Here is a 13,267-nt window from a genome sequence, read left to right on the forward strand (position 1 = left end):
TGTGGTAAATGACTATTCTAGCTGCAAATGTCTGGTTTTTGGTGCAATATCTCCATAGGTGTATAGAGGCCCATTTCCAGCAACTCTCACTCCAGTGTTCTAATGGTACAATGTGTTTGCTCATTGCCTCAGAAGGCTAATGGATGATTAGAAAACCCTTGTACAATCATGTTAGCACAGCTGAAAACAGTTGAGCTCTTTAGAGAAGCTATAAAACTGACCTTCCTTTGAGCAGATTGAGTTTCTGGAGCATCACATTTGTGGGGTCGATTAAATGCTCAAAATGGCCAGAAAAACGTCTCGACTATATTTTCTATTCATTTTACAACTTATGGTGGGAAATAAAAGTGTGACTTTTCATGGAAAACACAAAATTGTCTGGGTGACCCCAAACTTTTGAACGGTGGTGTAGATTCTGGACAGAGTCTTCTTTGAGCTGGTCTCGAGCTGCAGGAAGCGGAAGCCATGTTCATATTTAATCAGTGTTCGTACAGGTCCTTAAAGTCCATAAAAGTCCTAAAAAAATGAATTTGTAAAATTAAGTACTTAATTAGGCGGCACGGTGGTGTAGTGGTTAGCGCTGTCGCCTCACAGCAAGAAGGTCCTGGGTTCGAGCCCCGTGGCCGGCGAGAGCCTTTCTGTGTGGAGTTTGCATGTTCTCCCCGTGTCCGCGTGGGTTTCCTCCGGGTGCTCCGGTTTCCCCCACAGTCCAAAGACATGCAGGTTAGGTTAACTGGTGACTCTAAATTGAGCGTAGGTGTGAATGTGAGTGTGAATGGTTGTCTGTGTCTATGTGTCAGCCCTGTGATGACCTGGCGACTTGTCCAGGGTGTACCCCGCCTTTCGCCCGTAGTCAGCTGGGATAGGCTCCAGCTTGCCTGCGACCCTGTAGAAGGATAAAGCGACTAGAGATAATGAGATGAGAAGTACTCAATTATCCATAAAATTGATGAAAATCTGTTAAAGTCCTGAAAAATCAGGGGTTTTTTTTGTCTCCCTTCTAATAACACATTTTTAATTTTCGAAAACGCTGTTCCCGCTGCCCCGATTCGCGCAAACGACCCTGTTTCACAGGCGAACTGCAGGGGCTGAACAAAGCGTATAGTGGCGACCCCTGGTGTCTGCTTTTGAGAATAGCCCGGAACCACGTGGCGCTGTTCGGGATCAGTCCCGAACAGGGTCATGTGACTACTTCGTATCAGCTCAGTCGCCCGCCATTGATGCGTATTAATGGAAACATGGATTAACAAAACATATGACTTTCAATCTGTCTATAACATGTATAGAAACATGCAGACTCATTAGAAAATTTATTCCATAACATAAGAATAGCAAGGGGGGGGGGGGGGGGGGGTCTGGGTCACCCTGTGTCAATTTAATACTTTTAGTTTCAATTGTTCCTGAACAAAATGAAAATCTCGTGTCGTGAAATAAATTCTACTCTAAATGGAATGTTCTTTATATTTTTTATTTTTAGCCACTAACCATTTCCTCACCCACCGTTGAGGTTTTCTTAAAATCGTTTTAAATATCAGACATATCAGGAATTGCTGCACTTGTTGCAAGATTTGGTCAAGAAAAGTCCTTTAAGAGTCATAAAGAAAACAAGCAGACGAAGTGTGGGAAAACAAGCAAGTGATTGTTACAATAGGCAATTTCACACCAGTGATATTCAGTTTTGGTCATTGGGTCCTTAAAAAAATGAAAATTGGTCCTTAAAAGTCATTAAAAAAAGAAGCCTGAAAAACTGTGGGAACCCTGTTAATGTGAAAGTAATTAAAGTTTTCAGCCAGAGACTAATTTGCATGTTCAGTATTCCTCACGATCGTTGACGTATCAAGTGGTCAAGTAGGGTCAACGAAGAAGGAAGATTTTCCCATAGAATAGAAACGTTTTTCCAGTAGAAAATAATTGATAATTTACTTGAAGAAGAATTTACAGTCGTGATCAGTGATCGGTTGCAAGCGCAACTCGTTTAATCGTCAGCTGGAGACGGGATCGAGTTCAAGACGGTCAGGAACGTCTGCTCGAAAAGTCACCCGATTTGTCACTAGGCTCTTTTTGGAATGAAATCCTGAAAGTCGAACAGTAATAAAAACTAGCACCTGGTGCTGCTGATGGACTCCATGTCCCATCATTCCTTCTTTCAGGAGATGGTTGCCATGGTGGCAGCGGAGTTGACCCAGCAGGGCAACGTGGAGGCGGCGGCCCAGTCAGTGGTGGAGCGCGTGAAGCGGCTTCATTATGACGCCTACTCCAAACAGAGAGCGGTGCAGTGTTCACGCCACGAGGACATGACCCTGCTCATTCGCACCATTAATTGCCCTCTGTCAGACGGCTCACTAACTCCAACGCAAGGTAAACATAGCTTGCTCTCTGCCCCTCTCTCCTTGCTGTACGTGTATGTGTGTCAGGTCTCTCTGTCTGCTATAACTGTATATTCTGAGGTATGTTTCTAACCAAGTGTGTGTTTTGTTTTGTTTGTTTTTTTAAGTTAAAAGTCGCATTTAGGTTTAAAGTTATGTTTTAATCAGTCGTTGTTATGTTCTGGTTGACAACGTGGCGTCATCAAAAGAGCTCGAGCCAAAGGACCCTGACACAAGCCACCTGTCATGTTCTGCGTTTTGTATGGCGTGTCATTGGCACCGGCCCGAGAGTACATTTCATTCGTCACAGGCCAGTGGGAGATAAATTCCTGTGGTTGGATTTTCAGATGAGAAAACAAAGCAAGCTCAAAGTATTGTACTTTTCAGCTTCAGTTCAACATGCGTCAGATTTCAGTCGTGTAAAAAACGGCAGATAAATCAGCCACGTCTCAAACCGAACAACGCAGCGTCCTTGAGAATAATGAGCACCCTTCATGAACCTGAGTGAAAATCAGTATTAAAAAAATATATATATTATTCAGCACATCGTCACGGTTAAAGTGCCATTCCACCATTGGATGTATTCTTTGGCATAAAATACAATATATTTTATGACAACATGACTAGACAGAGAAATCTTTTAGCTTCAAAATGATATATCAAACATCATTTTTTGACAACGACAAGTATATTAATTTTGCGACCAAAGTCACCTACCCTTTTAATTTCCGCGCGTGATGTCATCGGCAGGTTCCCCTTCTTGTGTACCACGTGACGTGTGACGTGGCACATATTATCAGCAATGGCGGATAGAACGCGATAAAAATAATACCAATAAATCTAGCTAATACCAATAAATCTAGCTAACTGAAAGATTAACTCAAAATTTTTCGCAATTTTTTTGGCCCCCATATACGAGGAGAAATGACTCTCTCACTTTGGGGGTTTCCTGGTCTAAAAATAGACCGACACGTGGTACACAAGAAGGGGAACCTGCCGATGACATCACGTTTCACTACCGCGCGGAAATTAAAAGGGTAGGTGACTTTGGTCGCAAAATTAATATACTTGTCGTTGTCAAAAAATTATGTTTGGTATATCATTTTGAAGCTAAAAGATTTCTCTGTCTAGTCATGTTGTCATAAAATATATTGTATTTTATGCCAAAGAATACATCCAATGGTGGAATGGCACTTTAAAAAGGCACATATTTGCATCGATGCTGCACCGATGTATTTTGTTGCGATGTATCTTACACCGGTGTAAATTTTGTGGAGCGTTCGCACGTCACAAACCTGCTTACTAGAGAGAAGCGTGTTAGCACCGGTGCAGCCCCACTTGCGTTCACACGGCGGTTTTTGCGACCGTGCTATACGATAGTAATAATGCGGAAATGAAATACGCGCATGCGTGAAAACGTACTTCCTTTTCCCGGTTGTCATGGCATCACCAAGCGCCGGGAAAGCAACGTGGATGAAGACACCAGTGTTGCCAGATACTGCTGACGTTTTCCAGCCCAAAACGTGTTCAAATCCGCCAAAATGCACTTAAAACCACCCAATCTGGCAACACTGGAAGACACGCAGTTCTGTTGTTGTTGATATTCGCCATTTTGGAAGCGCAAAATACCAGGATGCAAATTATGCAATGCCCGTATGTAATCAACTCTCCTCACGCGTAGCGAGTCTACCCCTGTAGCGTTCAGACGTCCCATTTTATATCGGTGCTGCCCCGCAAACTAGCATTTACTCCGGAGTAAATCTGTTAAACCACCTCCCGAGCAGGGTTAGATTTGCACCGGTTTAAGCAGCTTTCAGGAGCTACACCGGTATAACTTTGTACCGTGTGAACGCTCTACCGGGGCAGCCCCGGTGCTACACCGGAGTAGAAGTTGCCGTATGAACACCCCTTATGACGCGTCAAATCCGAACCTCCTGGAAGACGCGGCCATGCAATTAGTTCCTTTCAGTTATCACAGTTTTTGGATTTATTTGTATGCGTTTGTATTTATTTTAAATATTCCTTCAGGATGTTGCTAATTTTGCCACATGTATTTTTGAGAGAAAGTCTTTAAAATTTTTACGACCCCGTTTCCAAAAAAAAAAAAAAAGTTGCGTGAAATGTAAATGAAAATGAAACGTGGTGCTTTGCAAATCATGGAAACCTTATATTTAATTGAAAATAGTACAAAGGCAACATGTCAAATGTTGAAACTGAGAAATGTTATTGCTTTTTGAAAAATACATGAAAATTTTGATTTTAGTGCCAGCAATGTTTCAGAAAAGTTGGGGCGGGGCAACAAAAGACTGAAAAAGTTGTATAATGCTAAGAAACTACTTGGGTTAATTGGCAACAGGTCAGCAACATGACTGCATCCCAGAGAAGCGGAGTCTCTCAGAAGTAAAGATGATAACGACGGCAATGATGATGATGATAATTGTAAGATAGAAATAAATATGAACCATGCAAATTACAAAAGGCATTATATTACATTCACATAAAGGAAAAGATAAAAAAAAACAAGATATAAAGATCGTGTGTAAACATGTAAGAGGGAAAATAAATAAAAAAAATATTTTGAAAGATGTCAAGAAACCAATTAAGAACCAAAAACATCTATGAATGATGAAAATGCGTTTTTAAAGGACACTTAAAAATGGCTACAGAATCAGCTGACCAAATGCTTGGAGGTAAGCTGTTCCAAAGTCTAGGAGCCTTAAAGATGGGCAGAAGTTCACCACTGTGTGAAAGAGTATGTGGGCAAATCGTGAAGTAATTTAAGAATAACATTCCTCAGTGTAAAATTGCAAAGAATTTGGGGATCACATCATCTACGGCATATAATATCATTCACAGATTGAGAATCTGGCGAAATCGTCGTACATAAGGGACGAGGCCTTCAGGCGTCACTGCGTTAAAAACAGACACGATTCTGTTGTGGGAATCACTGCATGGGCTCAGGAACTTCCAAAAACTATCGTCTGTGAACACAGTTCATCATTGCGTCCTCAAATGCAAGTTAAAACCAGATACAGTGGTGCTTGAAAGTTTGTGAATCCTTTAGAATTTTCTACATTTCTGCATAAATATGACCTAAAACATCATCAGATTTTCACACAAGTCCTAAAAGTAGATCAAGAGAACCCAGTTAAACAAATGAGACAAAAATATTATCCTTGGTCATTTATTTATAGAAGAAAATGATCCAATATTACATATCTGTGAGTGGCAAAAGTATGTGAACCTCTAGGATTAGCAGTTAATTTGAAGGTGAAATTAGAGTCAGGTGTTTTCAATCAATGGGATGACAATCAGGTGTGAGTGGACACCCTGTTTTATTTAAAGAACGGGGATCTATCAAAGTCTGATCTTCACAACACATGTTTGTGGAAGTGTATCATGGCACAAACAGGAGATTTCTGAGGACCTCAGAAAAAGCGTTCTTGATGCTCATCAGGCTGGAAAAAGTTACAAAACCATCTCTAAAGAGTTTGGACTCCACCAATCCACAGTCAGACAGATTGTGTACAAATGTAAGAAATTCAAGACCATTGTTACCCTCCCCAGGAGTGGTCGACCAACAAAGATCACTCCAAGAGCAAGGCGTGTAATAGTTGGCGAGGTCACAAAGGACCCCAGGGTAACTTCTAAGCAACTGAAGGCCTCTCTCACATTGGCTAATGTTAATGTTCATGAGTCCACCATCAGGAGAACACTGAACAACAATGGTGTGCATGGCACGGTTGCAAGGAGAAAGCCACTGCTCTCAAAAAGAACATTGCTGCTCATCTGCAGTTTGCTAAAGATCACGTGGACAAGCCAGAAGGCTATTGGAAAAATGTTTTATGGACGGATGAGACCAAAATAGAACTTTTTGGTTGAAATGAGAAGCGTTATGTTTGGAGAAAGGAAAACACTGCATTCCAGCTTAAGAACCTTATCCCATCTGTGAAACACGGTGCTGACAGCATCATGGTTTGGGCCTGTTTTGCTGTATCTGGGCCAGGACGGCTTGCTATCATTGATGGAACAATGAATTCTGAATTATAACAGCAGATTCTAAAGGAAAATATCAGGACATCTGTCCATGAACTGAATCTCAAGAGAAGGTGGGTCTTGCAGCAAGACAGTGACCCTAAGCACACAAGTCGTTCTAGCAAATAATGGTTAAAGAAGAATAAAGTTAATGTTTTGGAATGGCCAAGTCAAAGTCCTGACCTTAATCCAATCGAAATGTTGTGGAAGGACCTGAAGTGAGCAGTTCATGTGAGGAAACCCACCAACATCCCAGAGTTGCAGCTGTTCTGTACGGAGGAATGGGCTAAAATTCCTCCAAGCCGGTGTGCAGGACTGATCAACAGTTACCGGAAACGTTTAGTTGCAGTTATTGCTGCACAAGGGGGTCACACCAGATACTGAAAGCAAAGGTTCACATACTTTTGCCACTCACAGATATGTAATATTGGATCATTTTCCTCAATAAATAAATGACCAAGTATAATATTTTTGTCTCATTTGTTTAACTGGGTTCTCTTTATCTACTTTTAGGACTTGTGTGAAAATCTGATGATGTTTTAGGTCATATTTATGCAGAAATATAGAAAATTCTAGAGGGTTCACAAACTTTCAAGCACCACTGTATATCCAGAAACACCGCCACCTTCTCTAGGCCCCGAACTCATTTACAATGGACTGAGGTGACGTGAAAAACTGTCCTGTGGTCTGACAAATCAAAATTTGAAATCCTTTTTAGAGAATTCATGGACACTGTGTCCTCTGGGTTAAAGAGGAGAGGGACCATCCGGCTTGTTATCAACGCACAGTTCAAAAGCCAGCATCTGTGACGTAATGAGGGTGCATTAGTGCAAATGACACAGGTAGCTTGGACTAGAGGTCTGCGTGGGACTGAATTTTCAGTCCCGTTCCCACCCGCTCCCACATTGTGCAGTCCCGCTCCCACAAAGAATTATGATTTTCAGTCCCGCTCCCGCCCGCGCCTGCCATATTTTGTCCCGCTCCCGCCCGCAAATCCCGCATGATGCAGACGTTCGTGTTATTTCTCACGAAAGTTTTTGTCATTGGCTTGGGGAATTAAACATGCTGAGCTTAGCTGAGCTCTCCACTGACCGATCCTTCACCTAGCGCACGTAGCGAGGGTGCGCGTTGCCAGGCGGCATGCGCAGCTGAGGCTTTACAGAGATACCCATTGTGAGCTTCACTAGAGGAGCTCTGCTCTTTTGCCATGATCGGAGATCTCAAACACGGAAGAGCGGAAAGGAATCGGAAACGTACGCGAGATTAGACCACTGTGGCAGCGGGGGCGTGGCCAAGCAGCAGTCTGTGAATGGAGGGCGGGGTTGGGGAAGGTAAGTGGCTAGGTCATTACACCTGATGTCAATTTGTGTGTGTGTGTGTGTGTTTGTTGCAGGGATGGAGTATAAAGGGAGGGGGAGAGGAGAGAAGAGGGATTCGCTCCCCGACCACAACACGTGTGTGTGTGTGTGTGTGAGTGTGAGTGAATGAAAGAAAGCTGAAAAGCTCAATAAAGTGAGTGGGTGTGAACACGAACTCTCGCCTGCTGTGCTTCTGTGCTCCACCCACATCGGGGATTACTACAGTGGTGCTGAAACCCGGGACGCACACCACTCACTTTATTGAGCTTTTCAGCTTTCTTTCGTTCACTCACTCACTCACTCACTCACACACGTGTTGTGGTCGGGAAGCGAATCCCTCTTCTCTCCTCTCCCCCTCCCTTTATACTCCATCCCTGCAACAAACAAACACACACACACACACAAATTGACATCAGGTGTAATGACCTAGCCACTTACCTTCCCCAACCCCGCCCTCCATTCACAGACTGCTGCTTGGCCACGCCCCCACTGCCACAACCACATCCGCAAATTTAGGCATTTTAAAATGTTTTTATTAATGCCAAATAAAATATCCAGCACAAATTATATATGATAGACATAAATTAATAATTTATAAATTTTATTTTAAACACATTTTTAGTTAGCGGGACTGCAGCTTATCACCTCTCCCGCCCGCTCCCGCATTGTGCACTCCCCGTCCCGCCCGCGCCCGCAATGAGCTTTCAAAATTTGTCCCGCACCGCACTGCTTTGCGTCGGGTCCCGCGGGAGTGCAGGGCTCTAGCTTGGACATCTGAGAAGGCATCATTAATGCTGAATGATGTATACACGTTTTGGAGCAACATGCTGCCATCCAGACATCTTTTTCAGGGACGGCCTTCCTTCTTTCAGTAAGACAATGCCAAACCACATTAATACTGCATTCTGCACGTATTACAACTGCATGGTGCCATAGTAAGAGTCCAGGTGCTAAACTGGCCTGCCTGCAGTCCAGACCTGTCTCCCGTGGAAAACATTTGGCACATTATGAAGCACAAAGTATAAGAAAGGAGACCCTAAACTGTTGAGCAACTGAAATTGTCTATCAGGCAAAAATGAGACAACATTTCTCTTTCAAAACCACAGCAATTAGCGTTCTCGGTTCTCAAACATTTACAGAGTGTTGTTAAAAGTAGGACACAACACAGTGGTAAACATGCCCCTGTCCTATCTTTTTTTTTTTTTTTTAAAGTTTAGCTGGTATCAAATTCAAAATGAGTCAATGTTTAAAAAAAATTCTCAGTTTCGACATTTGATATGTCATCTTTGTACTATTTTAAGTGAAATATAGGGTTTCCATGATTTTGCAAATCATCACATTCTGTTTTTATTTACGTTGTACGCAGCGTCCCGACTTTTTTGGAACTGGGGTTGTATTTTAAAATGTAGCTCCAGTGAGAATGATTTTGTTAGACCAAAGATAAGTCTCTCTTAGTAATGGGGGGGGGGGGGGAGAAAAAAGCCCCCCCCCCCTTTTTTTAAATAAATGAAGGTGCCAATAATTGTTGAGAACACTATACAAAATACCATACCATTATATGTACTGATATTGGTAATACCACCAGATATTGTTTTGACTATTTGACAAACTGCACGTCTTCTGCAGCTGTGTTACTGGAACACACCGTTGCTTTTACTCGCTTTTTATAACCGACTTTGTGTCTTGCTCTGCAGCTGTCTGTTTCACACGTTTAGTGTTTTTGCCACTTCCTGTGCAGGCATCCGCATCATAAAGTAAGCAGCAACACTTCAGCATCTTGCTGAAACGTGATTTAGAGCAGTGAATTAATAAGAACAGCGTTAGCTCAGCAAATAAAGTCCTGCACCAGTGATTGGAAGGTTGACGTCAAATGCTCAATGTGTTGGCATGTCATTTCATGACCAAAAACGGTGTCATATTCCAAAAATAATCTATGTAGGAAAATAAATTCGGTCATTTCAGCATATTTTCTGACATCCAAGGAACTGCTGACCCAACGACCCTTGTAATTTTAAACGTGAATTTTAGTCACGTCTAGGAAACTAAGGATACCATTATTCTAATCGTAATCCATCCATTATCTCTAGCCGCTTATCCTGTGCAGGGTCGCGAGCAAGCTGGAGCCTATCCCAGCTGACTATGGGTGTGAGGCGGGGTACACCCTGGACAAGTCACCAGGTTATCGCAGGGCTGACGCAACCAACCATTTACACTCACACTCACACCTACGGTCAATTTAGAGCCACCAGTTAACCTAACCTGCATGTCTTTGGACTGTAAGGGAAACCGGAGCACCCGGAGGAAACCCACGCGGACACGGGGAGGACATACTGTACAAACACACGCTGGGCTCGAACCCAGGACCTTCTTGCTGTGAGTCAACAGTGCTAACCGCTACACCACCGTGCCGTGCCGCCCCTCTAATCGTAATTATCGCTACCGTTACAGGAATGGACAAATAATACATTTATTAGCTTTCCCACCAAGCAAGTAAACACTCCAGTGTGCTGCACTGTTCCCTGAAAAAACGTTAGTAACTGTAATACCGACCTGATAACCTTTTACGTGGGGATATAGAAACGGGTTCCGTCCGGCTGTCCGTCCGGTCACGTTTTCGTTTCCGGGCCATATCTTTAAAACTCCTGAAGATACAGTACCGTTCAAAAGTTTGGGGTCACTTTTTGAAATGTCCTTATTTTTGAAAGAAAAGCACTGTTCTTTTCAATGAAGATCACTTTAAACTAATCAGAAATCCACTCTATACATTGCTAATGTGGTAAATGACTATTCTAGCTGCAAATACCTGGTTTTTGGTGCAATATCTCCATAGGTGTATAGAGGCCCATTTCCAGCAACTCTCACTCCAGTGTTCTAATGGCACAGTGTGTTTGCTCATTGCCTCAGAAGGCTAATGGATGATTAGAAAACCCTTGTACAGTCATGTTAGCACAGCTGAAAACAGTTGAGCTCTTTAGAGAAGCTATAAAACTGACCTTCCTTTGAGCAGATTGAGTTTCTGGAGCATCACATTTGTGGGGTCGATTAAATGCTCAAAATGGCCTGAAAAATGTCTCGACTATATTTTCTATTCATTTTACAACTTATGGTGGGAAATAAAAGTGTGACTTTTCATGGAAAACACAACATTGTCTGGGTGACCCCAAACTTTTGAACGGTAGTGTATCTTCTTCATGAAATTTTGTATACATATCAAGCAACATGTGAACTGGTGCCTTTTGCTGTTTTGGATTTTTAAAAAAAATAAATAAATTTTTTGAATTTTTACATAAAAAATAGATTTTGACTCGTTTCCGGAGCATATATCCAAAACTATTCATGATACGGATTTAAAGGTCCCATGGCATGAAATTTTCACTTTCTGAGGTTTTCTAACGTTAAAATGAGTTCCTCTGACCTTCTTAAGTCACCCCAGTGGCTAGAAATTTCATAATGTGTAAACCAAACTATGCCCAACATTTGAGAATGGCGCGTCAAAACGGCGCGTTGAGAAGCTCTTCCCTTGCCGACATCAGCAAGGGAGATGATCCCCACGCCCCCCCTCTGGATTCCCACCCACCGTATGGATTGCCCACCCAGTTGTAGTGAGGAGACCATAGAGGACACAACAACATGGCCCAACCTAAGCGAGCGAAACATGGAAGTTGCGCTGTACATGGATGTGACAACACAGAAAGGAGTCTGTTTTTACTGCCGACGGGAGAGCCCCTGAAGACGCAGTGGCTTAATTTTATTTACTTCAATAATACACCGTCGAGTCTACCTAAGATGGTGTATGTTTGTCGGAAGCATTTTACTGATGAATGTTTCCACAACTTGGGACAGTACAGGGCAGGTTTTGTACATCAACTGTCACTGAAGCCTGGGTCCGTACCAAGCATCCCTGCCGCATCAGCCACAAACACCAAACAAGTAAGTGTATAACTGTTAAGTCGTTTTGCTGTGTTTTAAAATCGGTGCCACGTTAGCCTTGCAATGGCTACATTAGCTGTGCAGCTAACCGCTTCCTGCAGTTAGCCAGGTACTCTGCGCTACAAAACCAAAAAGCATGCAGCATGCTCTGTTATAATAGCCAATCAAAACAGTTTTTACAAAGACACCCACATTCTTTTTTGTAAGTCACTCGTTCATTTTATTTGTTTGTTTGTTCAGTAAAAACCCAAACATTTGTTGAATTTATTTTATTTCCTCGCGTCGCACCTTAATGACGTCAGCGCGCAGTATTTTTCCCTTCGCGGTTTGTTCCTTCTCTCTCGCCATAGTAAGACGCCCACATCCGCTTGTTCTGACCCACTGGCGGTAGCGTCACAGTGCTGTTAGTCAATCAGAGGTAACACGTTTACATGTCATGAATATTAATGATAAGACCCGCCCCCACCCTCTACCCTTCCCTGCCTCCTGCTTCTCATTAGCAAAACGACGCACTGGGAAAAGCGCTGAAATGGGGCTTTCTCCCAGGAGGCTATATCTACGTGCCGAGGGTTCATTTCGAGAAAGGCTGCAGATATAACATCCGGAAACCTCCACGAGCCCGTTTAAAGCGTCAACAAACCACCATGCCATGGGACCTTTAAAACTCGGTATACATGTTAACAAGATGATGTAGATGTGCCTTTTCATACGAAGAAATTTGAGAAATTTAAATATATTCACGTTTCCATGGACTTGGTCTCTCAGGTTAGTCTTAGGGGTAGGTTTTGTTTCCAGAGCAGAACTTGAAAACTGTGAGTGGTATGGTCTTGAAGGTTGGTATATGTGTTGATTAAGTAATCTATATGTGCCTTTTGATACTAAGAAATGTGAGAATTTTTAGCTGATCTGGACCAAAGGTCTGGTGGGTTTATGCCATGGGCTGCTGAGGTCAGTGTAAAGAGGTCGGGTTGGTTTCCTGCAGCACAACTTGAAAAATGTGACAAATAATATCTTGAAGCTTGGTATATAGGGCAGAAATGTAGATGACTCTGTCTTCTTGTTTTTTTGCATAGGAATTCTGCATTGTAACACCAGAGTACGCTGCTATTTGTTATCACTAAATATATGCAAAAAGAGCATTCTGGGGTTTTTTTCTCCCCTTCTCACTAATAACAGCAGATGAGAATCGACATATGAATGTGGAATGATTGACAGTAGCATAGGCAGGGGTCAGTCCTGTCATGGTAGAAACATGAGTGTGCATACCATATATCCAAGGTGTTATGGTAACCACAAGGTAATTACGTTGTCATCCTGAAATAATTTGCTTTTCAGTTGTAACTGATTTAATCTGGTTGCTTCTTCATTACTTATTAGTGGCTTTAGGGGGAAAAGCCTTCGTCAAATGAATAAATAAAAAGGGAAGACAAGGAAGTTTAATTTGTACAGCAGAAAGGTTTTTAACCTTGGGTATAGATCTTTGGGACATGTTGAAAAAGAAAGGGTAATTATTACAACCCCGATTCCAAAAAAGTTGGGACAAAGTACAAATTGTAAATAAAAACGGAATGCAATAAT

The 13,267-nt window shown here is 42.4% G+C and overlaps 1 protein-coding gene across 2 annotated transcripts in view; it reads left to right on the forward strand.

The window, feature by feature from the left end:
- Positions 1-13,267, forward strand: part of tab1 (TGF-beta activated kinase 1/MAP3K7 binding protein 1) — an 82,606-nt gene that overhangs the window by 55,051 nt on the left and 14,288 nt on the right. For both annotated transcript variants that reach the window (XM_060918830.1, XM_060918831.1), the window contains exon 9: positions 2,151-2,358. In XM_060918830.1, coding sequence (XP_060774813.1) covers positions 2,151-2,358 — 208 coding nt within the window. The remainder of the gene's footprint in view (positions 1-2,150; positions 2,359-13,267) is intronic.

The sequence above is a fragment of the Neoarius graeffei genome, chromosome 4 (assembly GCF_027579695.1).
Source record: "Neoarius graeffei isolate fNeoGra1 chromosome 4, fNeoGra1.pri, whole genome shotgun sequence".
Classification (NCBI taxonomy): domain Eukaryota; kingdom Metazoa; phylum Chordata; class Actinopteri; order Siluriformes; family Ariidae; genus Neoarius; species Neoarius graeffei.